Here is a 22,359-nt window from a genome sequence, read left to right as displayed (position 1 = left end):
AGCTGAAAGGGACCAACTGCAGCGCCGCATTCAGCACTTGCGGTTTATGGGACGGATTTGACGTTGGAGAGATTATAGGACAGAAAAGAAACTGAATCACGACAGACCGCGTCTGATCTCAACCGGACCATCTTCATCTGCGCGCGGCTCAAGGTGAAATTTGTTTGTTATGACGTAGAGATGAAGCTACGTGGACTCCGTCGCGTGTGTCGAGCGAATGGAAACATATGGATGGGTAACAGCTGTAACCAATCGCCCAATCGATGCATCTTTACGACTGTTCGCTCATGTATTTGCATCGCATAAATGTAGGCTATTGGAAGTGGTTTTGACAACGGGATTACATCGTTCAAATCAATTTGTCATTGAATGGGTGGAGATGAAGGACGAGCTCTATTTAAAAGCCTTTTATGAACCGCCGGTAGCTAGCCTATACTTGAAGCACTGATATAGATAGAGCATTTTAACAGCGCAATGGTTATCCACAAGAACACTTGCGGCATCAACGAGGATATTTTTAAATGTGCCTTTTTAATGAATTAAGTTTTAAATGTAAAGTAGCCAATAAATAGTCATTTTGGAAAATAGGCTATCACATGAAATTTTTATTATTGTACATGAAGTTAGTCAGTCACCCCACAACACTGGCCTGCTTAAATTCTAAACCAGAAGGATCACATTGTTTGACCATCTTTAATTGAAGACCCATGCTCATCACTAACCCATAGCTTAACCCGCCAAACATTGGTGAGCATCACTATCTAAGATTTGTATTGGTGTTTTCAGGGTTAAATCACTCAAACACATTTTCTGATTTTAAAAATGTTTAAAACATTCTCAGGAACTTCTGAGAAAACCTCTGATTAAGTCTGCCATAATACCTTGCCATTTCCTATTTATGAAGGTCTGCAGACATGAGTCAGCTAAGGTCCCTGGCTGGTGCTCTAAGAAGCAGGAGCCAATGGATGATGGGGTACGTGGGGACAGGGAAGCGAGTTTTTGACCCACGCCGTAACTGTTCCAGCGGGGCTCCTGAGCCTTCATTGGCGGCCTGCAGCTCTAGCTATGTCGTAGAGATGTACTACGCTTGGCTGGAGGATCACAAAAACGTTCATGAGGTGCAGTGCACATCTATACTGAAGACACTAAAACTCTGTCCCAGTTCAGAAACGGAGTGTGCTTTCTATTAATATAAGAGCACTGCAATGCTATCATTAATTTTATAGGCCTGCTGGGCTATGTTCCTAATCTGTAAATCCCTATGCTCATTTAATACTTTCACATTTGCATCAGTGTTATTTTAGTGTCACTGATACTACTATAGTTTTTGTTAATATTTTGTAATTTTTGTCATATTTTGCAATATTCTGTCTATAATTACATTTAAAAAAAATAAGTTAGTTTTAATTTTGGTTAGAAGTAATTTTGTTGTTTTTGCTTTTTTAGTTTATATATATATATATATATATATATATATATATATATATATATATATATATATATATAATATTTTTAGTTAAGTTTCAGATATTTAGTTTGTTATTTTAGTACTTAAACTAAACGAAAATGAGAAATGTTGGCAAATATAGCTGAAATATTTCAGTTAATGTTTTTCTTATTTCAAGTAATAATAACCCTGATTTACATTTATGCATTTGGCAGACGCTTTCATCCAAAGCAACTTACAATGATGCATTCTGGCTATAGACCTTATTTACAGCAGCGCCTTCTTTGATTTTTAATGGCAATGAAACCGAGGCTTTGAGGGATAGACATAAATCTCTTCTAAACTGTTATTTAATGTGTTTTTGAATTGTTCTGCTGACAAAACACTGCAAAAATATCTTTCCAAAAACTTTCAGTAGACAATAAACTCCAGAAATTATGAGCTGCAGAAAATTATGAGTGATCTAGGAGCTTCAGCTTTTTACAGTTGATGCCATTGAAGACACGGTAAGTCTATCCCACACAACCTCGCTTTCATACCTGTCATGGCGCTGCTCTGATTAACGTTTGATCAGTTCATGCATTCCCTGAGAATCAAACTCATTGCCTTGACAATCATTTAAATACTCTCATGTAATTTTTCTTGCATGGAACACAAGATGTGGTATTTGGCAGAATGTTTAAGCTGCTTTGTACAATAAAAGTGGATGGGGACTGGAGAAAATAAACAGCTTAGACATTTTGCTGAATGTCTCCTTTTGAGTTCCACAGTCATATGGAAGTGAAATGGCAATAGAGAGAGAATAAATGATCTTTTTAACATCAGAAAATCCTTAAATTTTTTGTTTTGAAGTAATAAATAAGAAGATTTGAACTTTTGAAACATGTAACTTGTTATATTTGCAACAGTCCTGGGATGCATACTTCCGTAACGCCCAAGCCAGCAGTTCAGAGGAGTCTGGAGAGAAGCGTCTGTCTGCGCTGCTCCAGGGAAGAGGCCAGTCTCAGACACCTGCCATGTCACAGAAGGTGGTGGAGGATCATTTGGCCGTCCACACTCTTATCAGAGCCTATCAGGTAAAGTGAGTAGCTCTGGGTTATGGCCCGTTCACATCAAGAACGAAAAGTATAACCATAAACATAACCATAACTGTAGCTTAATATATCATTGAAATCACTTTCAAAATGATTTTTTCTAATCAGAATCCACCCGACTTTAAAGAGCTTGAGCATTTAAAGCACCAGATGACATAACTTCAGCACACATGCTAATATAGTTATCATTATCTTCAGAGTTGTCATTCTTTGGACAGAGAATCAGAGACAGAATTACAGGGGAGATTTTCCAATTGAGAGAATCTAATACACAATACAATTATTTTTATAAATTAACCCAATCATATTCACTAGCACTGGACTGCAACAAATCAAAGACGCGCCTGTACATCCGTACATTTTAGAGTGTCCCTGTGTAGTTATGCAAATCACGTGATTAATTCAAACCTAATTAGACTTGCTGTTTTTGCCTTTCGAAAATAAAAATATCAAAGAGATTGCTTGAATCAAAACAGGTGGTTACATTTTCCCTGCTTCCTCTAATTAATAAGATGAAGTATCGTAGGGATTTATTAAATTCTGTCTTTTGGCAAAGCCAGCATTTTCTTTCCATCTCCTGTTTGCCAGCCTGTTGGGATTGTATGTTTAACTTATTGTGAATCCTTATGAGATTTGTTAGTCATGTGACACGTTGGTTCATATTTGTGTGGGTAAGATATCCGCTAGTTACTTCCTGGCTCAGTCTTGCTTCTGGTACTTTCATGCTTTTCTTTGCATATGGAGAGAGCAAATCACACTCAATTATTGTGTTTTACCCCCTTTAGGTACGTGGTCACCATGTGGCCAGGCTGGACCCTCTTGGCATCCTTACTGCCGACCTGGACTCCTTTGTTCCCTCAGATCTGATTACGTCAATTGACAAGCTTGGTAAGATTATATCCATTTAGCATATTTCTCACCAATATTTAACTTCATAATTCTTACAAACACTCACTTCCTTCCTTTCACTGTCCTACTTAAAGGAGTCATAACCTGCAATTTTCACTTTTCCACGAGAATCAATGTATGTTATGATTGCCTAACGATTATACACTGGCCGGGAAGCCGATATTTAAAAGTGAAGCGTTTGTTTACCTCAGGATAAATAAACCAGCGCGCGTGCACGCGCACTCAAATACGAGATTTTGATTTCAGCCCCGTCTTGACGTCATGACGGGGCAGGATATACCATATATGGACACCGCAAACCTATGCCGCGGGAAGCCCTGCCCCTCTCCCCCTCATATTCAGTTCAGTCGAGAAAGATGGAGAAACGAGTACACACCTGAGTTGCTCTGTGGTTGACTGCCACAAACAACATGTAAATGTGTTTTCTCTACCAAAAACGGACCAAACTATCAGGGACCAGTGGATGAAATTCATTTTTAATGACGCTGTCCCAACAACCCTTTCAACTGGCTTATCGTTAGGAGTCTGCGCTAAACAGTTCACACAGGAATCATACACAAATTTGGGGCAATATCAGGCGAAGTTGGCCTCGAAGCTCTGTTTGGAAAAAGGTGCAATTCCAACCATCAGAGACTTGCCTGAAATTGAAACGGTAAGATTTATTGCTCTACTGTGTGTAACAAACAGCAGCTAACTGCTAATGCGGCTATTGTATGCTAGCGGGAGTATTAGCTTCGAGGTAAACATGGGGAATGGCTTCTGCTAACGTTACTTTGCAAACAACAAATGACTGAGATCATCATGAATTCGGCTATTGTATATTGATTGCCTAACGCTTATGAGGCGCCGTCTAGTTTGTGTGTGTGTGTGTGCTCGCGTCTTATATGAGTATGTGCGCGAGTTTGTGTGTGTGTGCTCGCGTCTCATATGAGTATGTGCTTGGAGAGTTCATATACATGTATGTGTGACTACTTAGTATGTATGCAAGCGTGTTTCATATATGTGTGCGTGAATGAAGTTTGATTTAAGCCCTAAACGGCGCCTCATACTTATACACTGGCCGGGAAGCCGGTCGCGGCCAGGTCGGGTAAATTCATAACTTGCGCCATGATGTCATTTTGGAATGATATGCTAAAGCGTTACCTGCGGTGTCAACCCCCCTCCTTCCTGCCACCAATCAACGCGCCCCTCATTTGCATTATTAAAATGACCGTCCACGACAGCCAAAATATCGCATCAGATCTCGCGAGACAATAATGCCTTCAGAAATAAGGGTCTGAGGAGCTCTGTGTTTATTTTTTTTCCACTTTTCTTTTTTAGAAGGGCCTGAAAGACTATAATACAGCAGTAGGTATCCAAGGTAATACTAGGTTATGACTCCTTTAAAGAAGGATCTTTGTCGGCGCCGATAGCCTCGCGGTTAGCGCGTCGACATATAACGCAACTGTGCCTCCGGCGACCCGAGTTCGATTCCCTGCTCGAGGTCCTTTGCCAATCCTGTTCCCCTCTCTCTCTACCCTATGCTCTTCTTTCCTATCCAATAAAGCCACAAAAACTCCAAAATCATAACTTAAAAAAAAGAAGGTTCTTTGTTCTGAAGACGTTTGATAAATGCTGACTTAGTTCCTTGCTTGGGGCTCATCCTTATGAGTGTTTTTTGTTATTATTCTGTTTCCTTAGCCTCTCCCTCACCACCATTCAATACAGCAGCTGCTGAATAATACACTTCTCTTTGAATAGAAACTCCTAATTACTGTTAAATACATTTTTACAGACTTGATGACATGACAATGTCATTTTCTTTTGTTCAGTCATAAAACATGCAATTCCCACTCTCTCTCTCTCTCTCACACACACACACACACACACACACACTGCTGCATTGCTTATTGATATTGGGGGGGAAGAGCATGTATATTAAACGTGCATTAAATGATATAGAGAGGCAAACTCTCATTACTGTGTGTCAAGATCAAATCTCTTAAAATATCATACCTTTAACTTTTTATGACAAGGCAAGGTTAGCTCAGGATGTAAAATGTCATGTGGTGCGATTCCTCAAAAACGTGATACAGTGTATATGATGATTCATGATATTTCTAATGAAATATTTAAATGACATTAAATGGCAAGTTATGAAATTGAAACTTCTCTTGAAAATGGTTTAAAGTTTTTTATCAATCATATAAAACCAACATAAATACAAAAAGTTCATTTCTAAGAACTTGAACGTGTTTTAAACTAGATTATATATATATATATATATATATATATATATATATATATATATATATATATCATATATTCATATATTCATCATGGACACTCTTACAGTATATGTCACTGACCCACAAACTTCAGGCTTTTAAAAAATATCAAAAAATATTTTCGACTTTTATTTTATCTACACATACTTTCAATCCTTATCTTTGTTGTTTATTTTGTGTAACGTCAGCGCTACAGTTCTCGCTTGCGCATTGCAAGCCAGCACAAGCTACCGGAGCTGTGTCTAATGTAATTGGTGACTGACCTTGCCAACCCCAGCCACTGTGTTTATACGTCACTGTAGCAACAAAGCTGCACCCATCCGCTGCATACATCTCATTTTAATTATGAAAGGAAAATTAGATTGTTGGAGCCTACTGAAAAAACTCTTTCATTGCAAAGTGAGGACTTCCAGTTATTAGACCATTCATCAAAAGACAAATTGTGAGCCCCATATCATTAAAATGTGAAATATTAACCATTAAACATGCTGAATGTATAGAATAAGTGAATTCTTGGCAAATAAAACCGAACGCCGTGCTGTTTCTGAGATGTTCCTGCATGTGTGTATAATCTTTTAGATCAGTCTTTTCATTTTAGCTCAGGGCTTCCGAAGACCATTGGAAGTTGCTTCCCCAACCTCATAATCAGAGCTGATAGCACTTCATGTTATATAAGGATCAAGATTATTGTAATGAAGTTTAGTAACACTGCCAGTACCAGTGCTTGCGTTTTGGTTATTTGGTGACTCATAGAGCTCGATTAATGGAAAGAGGGAGAGAGAGCGTGGATGTGTCTGCTTTTAGGCTCTGTAGTCGTGCAGTCGTGTAAGTGGTCTGCAAACAATTCCTCATTTGGCCATTACAGATTCCCCAGTCTCAGACAGCGACAGGGACTAGAAGGGAGAGCTATGCCCCAGACTCAATCGCAAGCACAGGTTAATGTTATCTGAGATAAAGGCCCATAAATCTTTCTCTTTGCTCCTGTCGGGTCCTATTGCCTTTAGTGTCGCCAGAGTAGAAGGATGTAGCACATGTTCTCACAACAGATCGAAAAAGAGAGAGTAATAGCCAGTGAGAAGACCTCTCAAAACATGCCTCTTTTACCTCACTACTCTCTCAATGTGTCTGTCAGGTTTTGTCGTAGTTTTTCCTATAGACTTCGTGCAGCTAATGAGGGCGTGTATTGGACCAGAAGGCTCTTAATTTCGGTATGATGCATCTTTCCTCTTTATCTGTACTGTGGCTTTAATTACATTTGCACCTGTCTCCTCTTGTGTGTGTTCCTCTCTTGAGGAGACACAGTCTTACTGATAGACCCCAGTGTTATCTACAGGATGCATTTGCAAACTACCACGATTGCCTGCATTGCATGGTTTTCTTTCACCGTTTAGGGGTGTAACTAACCATCAAATTGGTAATCATGTTAGTTAGGATTGACATATCAGAGCTCCAAGGCTGTGACTGAAATGGTTGAAAAAGTGTCAAAAAAAAAAAATTAAGATTTGCTACAATATTTTCAAATCTAGAAAGCTTTGTGTGGGTCTTTGTACGGTTTTGTTGTATATCATGAACAGCCTGTGAAACAGCCTGTTTCCTCTGCTTATTCACTATATTACCATGAGTGAATAATACAAAACACAAAATAAATGATAGCCAATATGTCTGATACATACAAAAACATAGTAGGTGTTCTAGGGCTAATTCAAGTTTCAAGTTTAATTAATTTATAAAGCACATTTAAAGGGATAGTTCACTTTGAAATTAAATTTTGGTATGTTTTAGCTTACCTCAAGGGCATCCAAGATGTAGGTGTCTTTGTTTCCGCAGTAGTTTCAATTTTGATATTTTTAGGTCAAACCGTTCTTGTCTGTCAGTCATATAATGCAGGTCTATGGTCACCACCTCAAAGAGCATGCACAGAGAAGTCCAATTTAAACAATTCCCCATCATAAGTACACACTGATGGCCTAAGACACGAAACGAGCGGTTTGTGTGAGAAAACGAACAGTATTTATATCGTTTTTACCTCTTGTACACTTTCCGGCGCTTGCGCAGACTAAGCCAGAATGCGCACACACGTCACACACCAGGAAGCGCGTGCGCCCTCAGATCACTTGGACGTGGTTGTGTAGAGGTAAAAACGGAAATTCTGCATACACACATGAACGGAACTCCACACAAATCCCGTACTACGCTCTATTGTAAATGAATGACTTCCAGACTGTCTTTGTCGGAAAAGGAGAAAAGGCAGTTTTAGTGTGTTTTCTGCAAGCAACAACCACAGCATGATGAGCTGTGAGGTCCAGATTGTGAATGACTCTTTTGAACTGGTTCTTTTTAATGAGTCGTGTTTGAAAAAGTTGAATGAAACAGTCGTGTTTTGAGAAAGCTATTTAAATCAGATCAGAGTCATTTTTGAGTTCACAACTGACTGCCGCACTGAGCTGCGAGTCATTCTTCAGTTATGTCCGATTCGAAACAGACAGGGAACAGTTATTGTGATGTATACTTTAAGTTTGTGAGGCTTACACCAGTCTATTTTCTGACTGGTTGTTAATATGACACATGTAATTTAAAAAACATATTCACAATATTTTTTGTGTGTAAGTGAATAATGGTATTGTGTAAATGTTAAGTGTAAAGGAAACTGTGTTGAGTAACTTGTTGGAACCATAGTCAACAGATCTTTACTTCACTTTAAATCATAATATTTGGTGTAAAAAGGAACATTGTGGGGGTTATATTACATTTCATTGTAGTATTTTTTTGTTGTTGCCGTTTTTTCTTTAATATGCTTCTCCTCTTTTAATTTTTAGAGTCGTACGGCTTGGGAGAATCTGATCTCGATAAATCATTTCAGTTGCCACTAACCACATTTATTGGGGGAAATGAAAGCACACTCCCACTGAGAGAAATCATACACAGACTTGAGGTGGGTAGATGCTGGATTACTGTGATATCACCCAGTATTTGAGAAGAAACACTCCTTCCTCATTTCTCATTAGCTGGTTTTGTGACTGGATTGATTCAGATATGACATTCACTAGCTATTCTGAAAGGATGTAATTTGGGTAAATATGACAAGCTCATCGCTTATATTATGATGATGTTTAATTATACTTCAAAAATGAATGCATTAATAAATGAAAGGGTAAACTGAATCTGCTTGGAATGTTCCAGACATCATACTGTGGACACACTGGAGTGGAATTCATGTTTATCAACAATATGGAGCAATGCCAATGGATCCGACAGAAGTTTGAATCTCCAGGAATCATGATATTTTCTGACAGAGAGAAGAGGACCTTGCTGGCCAGGCTGGTTCGCTCAACACGGTGCATATCCTTAAAATAATGTAATGTGTGTTTTTTGCTCCTTTATTAGAGACTCATTTTTTCTTAGCTTAACCCACAGTTTTGGAAGTCATCGTTGTGTCTGTGTGAAATGTATTAGAATTAATATACATTTAAATTGCTTAATTTAGCAAAGTAAAGCTGGCAATGACAAAGAATGTTCTATGTTAATGATTCAATGTTCTAGGTTTGAGGACTTTCTTGCTCGCAAATGGTCTTCAGAGAAACGCTTTGGTTTGGAAGGCTGTGAGGTCCTCATCCCTGCCCTGAAGATGATCATTGACAAGTCCAGCGAAGCTGGTATAGAGAGTGTAATTATGGGAATGCCTCACAGGTACCTTGAAAACCTGCTCCATCCAATCTCAACCTGCTTTTATGAATCCACCCCAGCAATAATAACACAACCTTTGACTCAAACAGGGGACGACTGAATGTCCTGGCCAACGTAGTTCGCAAAGATCTGGATCAGATATTCTGTCAGTTTGATTCCAAACTTGAGGCTGCAGATGAGGTAATATAATTTCATCTGATGAAAGATGCTTTTGTCATATCGGATCTTGTCTTATTGTGCTTCTGATGTACATTTCACACTTTAATCTATTCCAGGGTTCAGGAGACGTGAAATATCACTTGGGGATGTACCATGAACGGATCAACAGGGAAACGGATAAGAATATCACATTGTCTCTGATGGCTAACCCCTCTCACCTAGAGGCAGTAGATCCTGTCGTTCAGGGCAAGACTAAGGCAGAGCAGTTCTACAGAGGAGACACGGAAGGAAGGAGGGTTGTACTTTTATCTTCAGATTATCTTTAAAAATGAACCACTGCAAGACATAACCACATATTCTGCTTTTTCTGCATCATTTGGCATGTTGGATGAACACAAACCAATAACAGCGATTTTAAGCCATCAATTCCTTTCTTTGCAGGTGATGTCCATTCTCATGCATGGTGACGCTGCATTTGCGGGTCAGGGAGTCGTATATGAAACCTTCCATCTCAGTGAACTGCCTTCATATACAACTCATGGCACCATCCATGTTGTAGTCAATAATCAGGTTAACACCAAACATCAGATTTTCCTATTAGAATCGATTTGAGGAGTAGCTTTCTGCAAAGCCTTAACCCCTAACCTTTCAATATGTTGTAGATTGATGAGTGTTATCTGATGTTGCCAGATTGGATTCACCACAGATCCCCGAATGGCACGGTCCTCTACCTACCCAACGGATGTGGCTCGTGTGGTCAACGCACCCATCTTCCATGTCAACGCTGATGACCCAGAGGCTGTGATGTATGTGTGCAAGGTTGCTGTAGAATGGAGAAACACTTTCAACAAAGATGTGGTGATTGATCTGGTAAATACTGTGAAGACACATCATACATGTAATTAAAATATCACTGAACCTTAAAATAAATCACTTGTTAGGACTAGTATAATGCTTGATTACACAAGATATATTTTTCTGGTTTCAGAATCACAATCTTTTCTGTTACACTTAGGGGTTTCAACCAGGGGAGTGTGAAGATACGGCAGGGGGGCCATGGACCGATGTTTAAAAAATCTAATTAAAAACACATCAGAATATGTCATGTGGGATCAGTCAGGAATGAACCATATGTCAGGAATGAATCAGAGTTTTTAAACGAATCGGTTGAGTGAATAAAACAATGACTCGCTCATAACATTACTGAATGAATCAAGGTTTTTGAATGAATCGGTTGCATTAATGATTTCATGACAGACCTGCAGAAAAGCTTGCTGAAATGTCCTCACTACTAAAGACCAGTTCACAATAAGAATGAACTATGACAATAATTTTAATGTTAACTATAATGTTAGGAGTATTCTAAGTATGCAATATAAAATAGGAAGGATTTTTACTGGCTGTCAGTGTCTTTATCGTTCATCAGCTGGGATTAAAAACGCTCTGAAAGTGATTATAATATCCAACGATATTGAGTCCGATATTCTCTTATAGTTAAAGTGATTTTTAAAACTTCATGGTTATTTATCTTTGTGTGAATGACCCGTTATGCTCAGACTGACAACCTTTCTGAAAAGTTCAATAACACTGAGAAGCGGCAAATTCAAAACAGCGTTTTCGGGCCATTGAATGGCACTTCGGAAAGGGAAAGCTACTTGATGAATCGCCTTCAGGAATAGCGTGCTATGAGGCCATTAGCGAAGAATACATGGGATTCTGTGTGGCATAGGCTCGCAAATTATTTTGAACACTGAGGAAATTTATTTGAAACCTTACCTGGGAATGAAACCAATTTAAACTATATCTAAAATACATTAAATAAACTTTCAATCCTAACTGATAAAGATGTAGAAAGAATGGAAAGATTTGAAAATGAGATAGACACTGGTAATAGTGTGTCTTTTTTATACAACAATAGAAATTGTTTGAATTAATGATACTGAATATGTATCTAATCACATGTAAACTGATGTGTTTTATAGGTGTGTTACCGGCGGTTTGGACATAATGAGATGGATGAGCCCATGTTCACTCAACCCCTCATGTACAAACAGATCCGCAAACAGGAACACGTGCTGAAAAAGTATGCAGACAAGCTCATCTCTGAGGGAGTTGTAACACTGCAAGAGTTTGAGGTTTGTGTCTCACTCTATGGAAATCTCATTATTGTGTCGTTATGTAATGTGAAAATGTCCACCTGCTGTTGTTCCTCCCACAGGTCACCCTAATTGACCTTTTTAACTCATCTAAAGAATCTTTTCCACAGCTGTTGTTTTCCTGGCCTATTAGGGAGCGATGGGTTTCCTGTGCCGTTTGTATATTGTTTCCTGACAATTGATGGAGGCTGTGTTCAGATGCTCAGCCAATGTCTTTTCGCTCTGGCTATGACACGTTTCATACTTCACCCGATGACCCAGGCTTTCATTCCCCGGGCTCAAATATAGCCTCCCCTCCCAACCACCCTCAGATTTGTGTCGCCGTAGAAACCACGATTGTCGGACCAAACCATCCCTCCAGTGCGGATAGCTGACACCTTGTCTCGCCCGGCGACAGCTCGTTTTATTTACAACTGCATCCCTGTCACTCTTCACTCGCTGACATAGCTCTAGGGATTTCACTTAGAGAATAAATTGTGACTGGAATCTTGCTGTTTTCTCTACGCCGTAGCACATAGGTGCCATGAATCATTAATTAATAATTTGTCACAAATGTGTCATGTGTCTGGGTTTTTGATGAATATAGTGGATAGTGCTGTACTGTGAATTGTTTCCAGGAGGAGGTTGCTAAATATGACAAGATCTGTGAGGAGGCGTATACCAGCTCTAAAGATGAGAAGATCCTACACATCCGCAACTGGCTTGACTCTCCGTGGCCAGGTACATTTTGAGGACTTTATAGATACTAGGCGTTTCAGTGAAAATATAAGATGGATTTAGACCAGTGTTTCTCAACCGTTTTGACTCAAGGCCCTCCATTGTGCACAACAGTAGTCCTAGTTTTAAAACTTGTTTTAATCTATGGGCACTCCTACAGTAGTTTTTGTAAACTAAACTAAACTAAACTAAACGGAATTAAAACTAAACTAATTAACTTTCAGAGGTTTTAGGAGCTGAATGTTCTTTAGGGTTCACATTCTTTTTAACCAATTCATTTTCCAGTCATTCGTGATGTATTGGATAAGCATTAAGGATAAGGATTTTTTTTAATTCACAATTTCTACTCAACAAAATATTTTAGAGCTTAGCATAACTAGTAAAATGTTTATTCTTTATATAAATGCCTATGTCATTTTTAAGGTGCTCTAAGCGATGTTGGGTGACGTCACTTCTTGTTGACGTTCAAAGTATTGTCAAACAAAACGGAGGCTAGCTCGAACCCTCCTCCTCATCCTGTCCCCCACCCCCCTCCCTTCCCTTCCTGAAACAGTCATGAATCATTTAGAAAAACCAAACTGGATTTACCCACCTGTCCAGCAAAAACAGAGCCATCTGAATTTCGGATTGGAAGCCCTTCTGCTGGCGGAGTTCTCGCCACCTTTTGAACGTTTTTCCGATGTAAATTCGGGACTTCGCACGTTCCTTCTCCTTTTTCCTATTCTTTGTTGTTAACGCCGTCTCTTTGGTCGTGTGTCGGCCATATCAAAATTCTCAAGAATATACATTTTTAACGTTAGTCGTTGTCATTGTCTAAGACATCTCTCCTCTAGCTAACTTCCCTCTTCATGCTTCTCTCTCCTCCACTCTAACCCCCCCTTCATGTGCACACGCACTACCTCCCCACCCCCATATCATTCTTGTCGGTAATTGGCTGGAACACTGTTTGTTATGTTTCATGGTCCAGGTTGGGCCAGTTTGTTTTTCTTGCCGTTTGTGGAGCCTGGGGTGTCTACAGAGACGTTTTTTTGCAGTGTGTTCAGGGGACAGGCAGCTAGTGGATAGTGATAGTTTGCTGTATGTGACAAAAAATGTGTTGGCCTAAAAATCTAAAAAAGACATCGCTTAGAGCACCTTTAAGATAATTTATGACTTTTTCAGGTCTAGAAATCACATCATATATCCAGGTTTTCTAAGACATCCTGCAAAACAAACGGTTCTCAAGGGGGTGAATTAAAATAGGAAATATATTGTTTTTTAGTTGTTTTAGCTGATTTTAATGCTTGTTTTCTGTTTTGTCTTATTTAAAATTATTTTAAGCCATCTTTAGACCCCCTAGTCTAGTGGGCCCCAGTTCCCTGATTGAGAGCCATGGATTCAGAACCTTATATGTGCTCTGTTTTGTGTTTAAGACTTCTTCAAACCAGATGGAGAGCCAAAGAGCATGAGCTGCCCTCCCACCGGACTAAGCGAAGATGTTCTCATGCACATTGGTTCAGTAGCCAGTTCAGTCCCTCTAAAGGACTTCGCCATTCATAGTGGTGAGTTTCAGGTATTTTGATTGATAAGCATTTAATTGTGAAAGTGTTGAATTCACAATTTCTAAACTGAAAATCTTTTGCCTGAGAGTTTGTAACTATTGACATCAATATTTGGAAAAGAGCCTTTTGTATTACACAGTGTACAAGAAGGTCAGTCATACAGGTTTCAAAAAGACACGAGGGTTGACATAATTTTCACTTTTGCTTGAACTATCTGTGGAGTCCCAGAGGCTGTTACCAGCAGTCAGTTCACCAACTAAAAATCGAAAGGAAATCAACTAAATTATATCTTAATGTATGTACTGTTAAGCTTTAACCACTAGGGACAAAACACTGGAAACTGACATTAAAGCATTGCAGGATGATGGTGGTAATGGTGTGGAACATCAGCAAAGCCCTGACAGATGATCCTTACACTTCTGATATAGGAATGTCTCATTGCTCCTCACGGGTCATAATTTTCTTTCACTGAGCAGCGGACACATGGGAGCTATAGTGGATTGATGGAGTTGCACTATGGGACCATTGCACTTAAAGAGCCGACTCCAATCTGGCAGCCTTAAATTCTGCTAAATCACCCGAACTACCATAGCCCTCCAGCTAATCTCTGCTTATTGCCTGCCTCTAAGCACAGCTACCTCAGAGCATCAAACCATCCCACCGGCAAACTTATTTCTGTCAAAGAATGATGCTTTATTCCAATGGGATATTGTGTATGAAAACCCAAGCTACTCTTATGGGTTTGCTTTTCATAAGCTTAAAGCTACATTCACCAAACTTGACACATATGTTCAGTCTGTCCTGACACCGTTTATGTATTTTCTCCTAAACTTTTCTGTTGGTCCTACTGACTTCAGATGAAAACTTTTACTATCTAGCTTATCTATCTATCAAACAGGGCCAACAAAGTCTGTCTTTACAAACTTTCCATTTCTAGAAAATTGCATTTATTTTCAAAGTGTCACACAACAAAATGTACAAGTCTATGACTTTCTATACGTTTTGTATCTGTGTTAATTCAGGCTTGTCACGTATCCTTCGAGGCAGAGCGGATATGGTTTCAAAACGCACAGTGGACTGGGCCCTGGCAGAGTACATGGCCTTTGGCTCTTTGCTGAAGGATGATATTCATGTGAGACTCAGTGGACAAGATGTGGAAAGAGGAACATTTAGGTAAGACATTCAGTCCATTTCCATTTGAAACTATGGTGACCGCTCCCTTTTGTTCTCTTTTATGTGTTATGGACGACTCAAAAAAAGAAAGTTCTGCACATGCAGTTATGGGGGACCATATATTGTTGTCATATATTCATGTATTTCATGTATCAGGCCACTTTCTACTATTTAACTGTCTAGATTTCTGTCGCTAAAAATAACCAAGTATATATTTTCTGCCTTATGGCTCCATTAAAACTAAAATGTCAACACATTGACAAATGACGTCAGCTTGTCGCACACATATAGAGTCCTCTGGGAGTGGCAGAGAGACACCCACATGGTGCCGTCACGGCACTGCTTCCGAAGGAAACACGTTTTATGTCACCCCACAGCAGTACAGTCACATACTCCCACGTCTGTTCGTTTCTATCTTGTGTAAGAAATTTTGCCAGCCAGGTTTGTTTGAAATGGTACACACATCAATGAAACTCTGAGACATCATCGCAGCTGAATTTATCACACCACAAACGCGGCATTACTCACTGGTTCACTTTATAGTTTTTGACTCTACATTTTATCTCAATGGGCTCCAATGGACAGTTCTATGCTTTGCAGAACATAATGAAGGAAAAATGCCAGTGAAAAGACGTCAGCAAAAGAGCTTCTGTGTGTTATGAGCCTTTTTATCAAAGTAGATTGTCTGCTGGTGCACATATTCTTTTTTCTCATGCAAAGGCTCTGGGAGTGAACATATTGGTGTGCTCCAGTCTGCTGGTTCTGCTTTTTACTCAGGGAGTTAATGGCTATGAGTAATTGATTCAGTCTACTGTGTTTGGGAATGCACTGAGTACTGTGCTCTGGTCCCTTGATTGATGAAACCAACACACAGCTGATGCACTGTTTACTCCCCAGATTCTCTGTTTTTCCAGAGCTAACCCTCAGGGACAGGACACTTCAGCTTAAAGAGCCACTTTTGATTTACATTTGTGATTAAATTAGCAGAGCAGACAGACCCCAATTAGACAGAACACATTCCTTGTGGTTACATTCTCCATTTCACAACATTATCTAAGAAAGGAGCCCATATTTGTCAAATGTGAATCGCCCAGTTTGTTGGGGAAATACGTGGTTAATACTAAATGTTATGTAACGTCTATATACTCATTGTAAGACGTGACCGCCTGTGCAGGACATCATTACTGTGATATTTAAAGGACTTTAAAGATTGTCTAATCGCAATGGGTCTGATGGCTGGTTTGAACATCGCATCAGAGAGAGCCAACAAAACATATCACATCTCCTGTCTCAAATCCACTGCTGTCCATGATCTCTCACACTGATGAGATATAAAGATTTAGAGTGCCTCTGTTCTGAGGTTTGACATTACAGCTTAAGAAAATATTCCTTAAAATGGCATTCCTTAAACTGCGTCCAGAATTCACAGAATGTAGGTGTCAGTAGGTTTTATTTTATTTTACATAAATTATACACAGACACTATCGTTCAAAAGTTTGGGGTCTGTAAGATTTTTTAAATGTTTTTGAAAGAAGTATTTAATGTTCACCAAGGCTGAATTTGATCAAAAATAGAGTAAAAACAGTATTGTTAAAACATTTTTACAATTTAATACTGTAACTCTCTTCTATTATTTTAAAATCTGATTTATTCCTGTGATGGCAAAGCTGAAATTTCAGCAGCCATTGCTCACATTAGTCACATGATCCTTCTGAAATCATTCTAATATGCTGAATTGGTGATCAAGAAACATGTTTTTACTGTTATCAATGTTGAAAACAGTTGTGCTGCTTAATATTTTTGTTTAAACCGTGGCATGTTTTTTCAGGATTCTTTGATGAATAGAAATTTTAGATTAACAGTTTGAATTTTTTTTTTTTATAACAATGTAAAAGACTAGCTTAATTTAATGCATCATTGCTGAATAAAAGGATTAATGTCTTACAAAAAAACAATAAATAAATAAAAATCTTAATAAACCCAAACTGAGATTACATTAAATTGATCAAAAGTGACGGTACACACACACACACAATGTCATGTGTGTGTCACTGTCTGTATATTTTATATGAATTTTTTATATAAAAAAAAAAAAAAAAAAAGAAATCAAGCATTAGTTATCTTTTTTTGTTGCTGCCCTTTTTAGTGCTTCTTGAATTTGTGATTTCATCTTTGCAGTCACCGTCACCACGTCTTGCATGATCAGGAAGTTGATAAGCGCTTCTGCGTTCCGATGAACCACCTGTGGCAGAACCAGGCTCTCTACACTGTGTGCAACAGCTCCCTGTCTGAATATGGGGTTTTGGGTAAGAACCACCTGTGCTCATTTTACATCTGGTTATCAATCAGAGTGCACAGAAATTTTAATCATCCAAGGTATTCCTTGTTTCTGATACCTGTAAAATTACCTTCAGAAATGATCAGCCTGTACAGAACAAGCTGTTTTCTCCCAATTTCTACCGACACATCCCCTTGCAAAATACATACTCAGAATACTTTGGACATAAAAAATACTGTATAAATGATTCTGACATGTTGATTTTGATTAGGTTTTGAGCTTGGTTTTGCAATGGCGAGTCCTAATGCCTTGGTGTGCTGGGAGGCTCAGTTCGGCGACTTCCACAACACAGCCCAGTGCATCATTGACCAGTTCATCACTGCAGGCCAGGCCAAGTGGGTCCGTCACAATGGCATCGTTTTACTGTTGCCCCATGGGATGGAGGGAATGGTGAGTCTACTGATGGCATGGCCTATTATATATTATAAGTGGCATAATATTACATGGAAGACCTTACATAGGTAACACTTCCATTTAGACATTCTACTAACTATAAGTAACTTTGCAACTACGTCAACTTATTCTACTAACCCTAAACCTAACCTAACCATCTACTAACTCTCCAATGAGAGTTAGTTGACGTGAAGTTACTTATAGTTAGTAGAATGTGTAGACTATGGAAATAAAGTGTAACCCTTGTATGTTGCTACACATAAAAGATGCAAAGCTATCTGTTCCACTTGCATATGTAATTGAAAACACACAAAGACAGCAGCATAAATATCATGTATTATTTAACAGATTTCTTATTTCTGCTATTGCCCTAGACCATATCAAAGGAAGTGTTATTTTAAGAGTAATTTATGTAGATCATCGCAGTCCTATTGACCACTGAATCTAATTTCCTGCAGGGATAAAACACAGGGTAAAATCTTTTTCAATCCTTTCCTTTACTCAAAAGCAGAATAGCTGTACTAGAATCAATAATGATGACTCAAGCTGGGTCTGAGCCAATAAATGAGGCTATAATTCTTTAGCTTAGTGTGGCGTTTGATAGACCTACACTCATTAGCGCTGGTGTGTTTGCACTAATGAGCAGGGCCCGGAGCACTCGTCAGCACGGCCTGAGCGCTTCCTGCAGATGAGCAAGGATGACCCTGATCGCTATCCCGTAAGTAGCCTTTCTGGTCATGCCTCATACTGATGGCCACAGGTAGTCTGAAACGGACACACTTCACTGATTGCCAATTTGTTTGATGCTTAATATAGTTTTTTAGTCTAGCAGTATGTCAGTCCCAGTGGCAGGGCATCATAGATAAAGACATTCAGGAGACATGAATGGTACTAATGGTACTAGACGTGATCAACAGGGCTATTGACTAAATCAGCCAAAAGTAAAATTAATTCATGATTGTCCTCTTCTTGCAGAGGAAGTTATTTGCGAATTCATGAGTACATTTCTTGGGTGACACTATCTTTGTGCTATCTATATAATATGAATTATGTTAAATATTTTAAAAGAATGGACATCTACTGAAATATCCCAGAATTTTTTTGCAGTGACAAATTATGTTTTTTTTTTTACATGATAGATCACTTTAATGAGCTGTGTTTTATTTACTTCTTTTAAGGAATTCACTGGAGACTTTGAGGTCCAGCAGCTCTATGACTGTAATTGGATCGTGGTCAATTGTTCAACACCTGCTAGCTACTTCCATGTGCTTAGAAGGCAGATCTTATTACCATTCAGGAAGCCAGTAAGAACAACCTTTTTCCTTTCTATGTGTCAGTATAGCATGTACAATATAATTTTTCAGTGTATTTTGTGGATTCATTGTTCTGATATATATATATATATATATATATATATATATATATATATATATATATATATATATATATATATTTTAGAGCTGTCCGATTCTGGTTAAATTGAGCATTATGGTTTGTTTGTTTTTTCACGACAGAGATCATGATTCTCCTCTGAACAGACAACTAAACAAAACGTGTGATTTACTAGAGGTTCTGACAAAATGTTAATAGCTGCAGTCTATTTGAAATGTTTAATTACTCTAACTGAATTAGTTTAAAAAACGGTTTGAATGAATGATTCAACAACTCACTAATAATGCTGCAATTGTTTCATCGCCATATGAATATTTGTAATTAATAGAAATAACAAAACTTTGTGGTTGAAAAGACTGTTTCATACCTATACTGTACGATAACTGCTCTGTCTGCCTCAGCGTCTGCACGAACAGATTTGAATGTTCCGATGTGATTTTGTCGAAGGTTTAATAGAAACAGGCAAATGGTTGTCATTTAGGAATTAGATCGCTTGGGTGTTTGAATCGAGATCGCAATCTTGTAACGCTTAATCGTTCAACTCTAATACATAGGCTATATTTATGACTTGACAAATGGACATTTGGTATTATAGATTTAGATAGACTTGAGCTATTAGATTAATGTCACAGCTGGTGTGATGGTAGATGGACTTTATTAACTTAAGCCTAAACTTTAATGTGGAAGTTTAATGTATGCCCCAACCCTCTTTTGCTTCTGTGCCACTGCAATTGTCTAAAGTGATTCCCTGTTGTGGAGAAATGCAGAGGTTTGTGGAGCATGAGAAAATCTCTTCCTGAGTAAATTAAACTGAGAGCGTCTGGGGATGATATTGTTTGTTTTGTATGAAACTGCTCTTAATTTACTGTTTTGCTTGATTTCACAGCTGTGTTATATTACTATTTGTGTATTCCCCAGCCTAGATTGAAGTTTCAAAAGTTCCTAAATGCATTGAATCAAGTACAGTTTGCCTTTATTTGACTGACCACATTTTCATATTTTTATTCAGCTGATCATTTTCACACCAAAGTCTTTACTGAGGCTGCCAGAGGCCCGTTCCAGTTTTGATGAGATGATCACAGGTACAAAATTCTGGTACAGAAATATTGCAGCAAGCTTTAGTGTTTAACATGTGGCTGTATGTTAATTTACTCATATTGCAGGGACACATTTTCTAAGGATAATTCCAGATAACAGTCCTGCATCGGAAAACCCAGAAAAAGTCAAAAGGGTCATCTTCTGCACTGGAAAAGTGTACTATGAGCTGGCAAAAGAAAGAAAACAGCTTCAGTTGGAGGAGGACGTTGCAATCGTCAGATTGGAGCAGGTTGCCATTATAGTTTCTTGATTATAAGTACAATGGCATTGCAAAAATTCCTTTATTCACAATCAAATACATTCTTTCCTCTTAGATATCACCATTCCCTTTTGACCTCATCAAGGCAGAGGTTGAGAAGTACAGCAACGCTGAACTCATATGGTGTCAAGAGGAGCACAAGAACATGGGCTACTATGACTACGTAAGGCCACGTTTCCTCACAGTGCACCATAAGAATCCAATATGGTGAGTCTCTTTTTAAGCTAAATTTTTGGTGTAGCCTAAACAAACTTATACGCATCAAATAAAAAATATTCACACTCACTTTTAGGTATGTTGGCCGTGACCCTGCTGCAGCCCCTGCCACAGGAAACAAATTCACTCATCTGGCTGAGCTGAAGAGGTTCTTGGACACTGCGTTTAACCTTGAGGCATTCAAGGGCAGGAGTTTTTGATGCTGTTGTGGAAATTGGCCTTTAAAATGAAATATAACTGGTTTCAACGCACAATTTATTAGACAAGGTGATTTTCATGTTGCCAAATTGTGTAAAATTGTTGAATTATATTGAAAAATAGAGCACAAGACAGCAAATAGACATTTGTGTACTCATTCTGTAGATTTAGCCGTAGATTTGCATCAGAAATCATTTATCCGTCTTAAGTAATCTGTATTCTTATTTATTTTTTTGTCTTCCATAACTGTCACACTTGGCTTCATCCTGAGACATCAAACAGATGGCATGTAGACAAGTAACAATATTCTCTGTGGCAGTGGTGATATTCTCTGTAGCTTCCACAAAATATGCTTCCTTTTTAGACTTTAGGGTTCTTGTGGTGTTGAAGACTTATGGGAATGAGGACATTTATAACGTCAACATGTCTGTGACAACTTTGAAATGCTATACACACTGGGAAACAAATATAAGGAGGTAAATAAAACAATTACTTAAATCAAATAAGCACAAGTATCTGATGCATTGTTTTTTCTGTGTAATCTTACTGTCCGCAAACTGCTTTTGTAGTGTAATTTAGCTATACTAAAACTTGTACATACACTAATGTTCATTCTATGGCTGCTTAAACAATTAAACCTTGTCACTCAAGCTGGACAAAACAGCTGTAAACTGGATTTTACTTGAATCTGTGCTGTAGGTAATCCATGTCATCTTCATTTATATAGCGCTTCTAACAATGTAGATTGTTCCAAAGCGGCTTTACAGAGATACAAGGATAGTTTATGTGATAGACACTTGCAAAAGTGTATTTAATGCAAATGTTTAAAGGGTTAAAAAAAATGGTTTTAGTATATTATAGATATCGGACATTGCTCATAGGGGAAAAAAATCATAAATTTAATTCACTGTGATAGATTGTGATGAATGATAGACGTTTCACAGCAATAATGCAATAAACTGCGTGTCACTGACAAACGATGGATGCTTGCTTGGTTTTTATCATTTATCACCTGTGTGCACATACATACGAGCTCTCTCCACAGGCATTGTGCTGCCTTTATACAGCAGGACACCATTAGTGGACTCATAACATGCATGCCAAAAAATGATAATGTCTACTTCTTGGCTCACTAGATTTAAAGACTGGCTATGTTTTGAATAGTATACCGTACAACTTCAATTGCTGCGTTATATAGGTCTAGTAAGTACTGTGCATTGTGCACAATATGCTAATTTTCTCAAATGAACAGTGTACAACAATGCAGACTTAATATCGTGGAAAAATAGTTGGGTTATTTGACTATGTATCAAACTAC

The 22,359-nt window shown here is 38.4% G+C and overlaps 1 protein-coding gene across 2 annotated transcripts; it reads left to right on the top strand.

Annotated features, from left to right (window-relative positions):
- ogdhl (oxoglutarate dehydrogenase L) lies at nucleotides 1-22,336 on the top strand. Of its 2 annotated transcripts, XM_079854685.1 has the most exons (23): nucleotides 1-153; nucleotides 905-1,118; nucleotides 2,356-2,523; nucleotides 3,327-3,429; nucleotides 8,534-8,649; nucleotides 8,898-9,052; nucleotides 9,258-9,404; nucleotides 9,491-9,581; nucleotides 9,677-9,856; nucleotides 10,002-10,130; nucleotides 10,251-10,430; nucleotides 11,543-11,695; nucleotides 12,334-12,436; nucleotides 13,846-13,974; nucleotides 14,997-15,147; nucleotides 17,326-17,453; nucleotides 17,697-17,875; nucleotides 18,525-18,596; nucleotides 19,057-19,182; nucleotides 20,280-20,352; nucleotides 20,434-20,597; nucleotides 20,683-20,834; nucleotides 20,920-22,336. In XM_079854685.1, exons 2-23 carry the CDS (start codon nucleotides 915-917, stop codon nucleotides 21,041-21,043), a joined length of 3,027 nt encoding a protein of 1,008 aa, XP_079710811.1. In that variant the 5' UTR covers nucleotides 1-153; nucleotides 905-914; the 3' UTR covers nucleotides 21,044-22,336. The 2 variants fall into 2 exon arrangements, with proteins under 2 accessions (XP_079710811.1, XP_079710812.1); XM_079854686.1 differs by lacking the exons at nucleotides 1-153; nucleotides 905-1,118; nucleotides 2,356-2,523; nucleotides 3,327-3,429; nucleotides 8,534-8,649 and adding an exon at nucleotides 8,706-8,788 and having other exon boundaries at nucleotides 20,920-22,330.
- The last annotated feature ends 23 nt before the right edge of the window (nucleotides 22,337-22,359 follow it).

Source organism: Squalius cephalus, assembly GCF_949319135.1.
Source record: "Squalius cephalus genome assembly, chromosome: 21".
Taxonomy (NCBI): Eukaryota; Metazoa; Chordata; class Actinopteri; order Cypriniformes; family Leuciscidae; genus Squalius; species Squalius cephalus.
The sequence above is the reverse complement of the archived record's forward strand: the minus strand, read 5'-3'. Positions and strand labels throughout refer to the sequence as shown.

Bases quoted from the DNA above. Each gene is read 5' to 3' on its own strand.
- ogdhl (XM_079854685.1), top strand. From the start codon at position 915: ATGAGTCAGCTAAGGTCCCTGGCTGGTGCTCTAAGAAGCAGGAGCCAA. The intron at 18,597-19,056 runs GTAAGTAGCCTT...ACTTCTTTTAAG, and splicing joins ATGACCCTGATCGCTATCCC to GAATTCACTGGAGACTTTGA. The intron at 20,598-20,682 runs GTTGCCATTATA...CTTTCCTCTTAG, and splicing joins CAATCGTCAGATTGGAGCAG to ATATCACCATTCCCTTTTGA.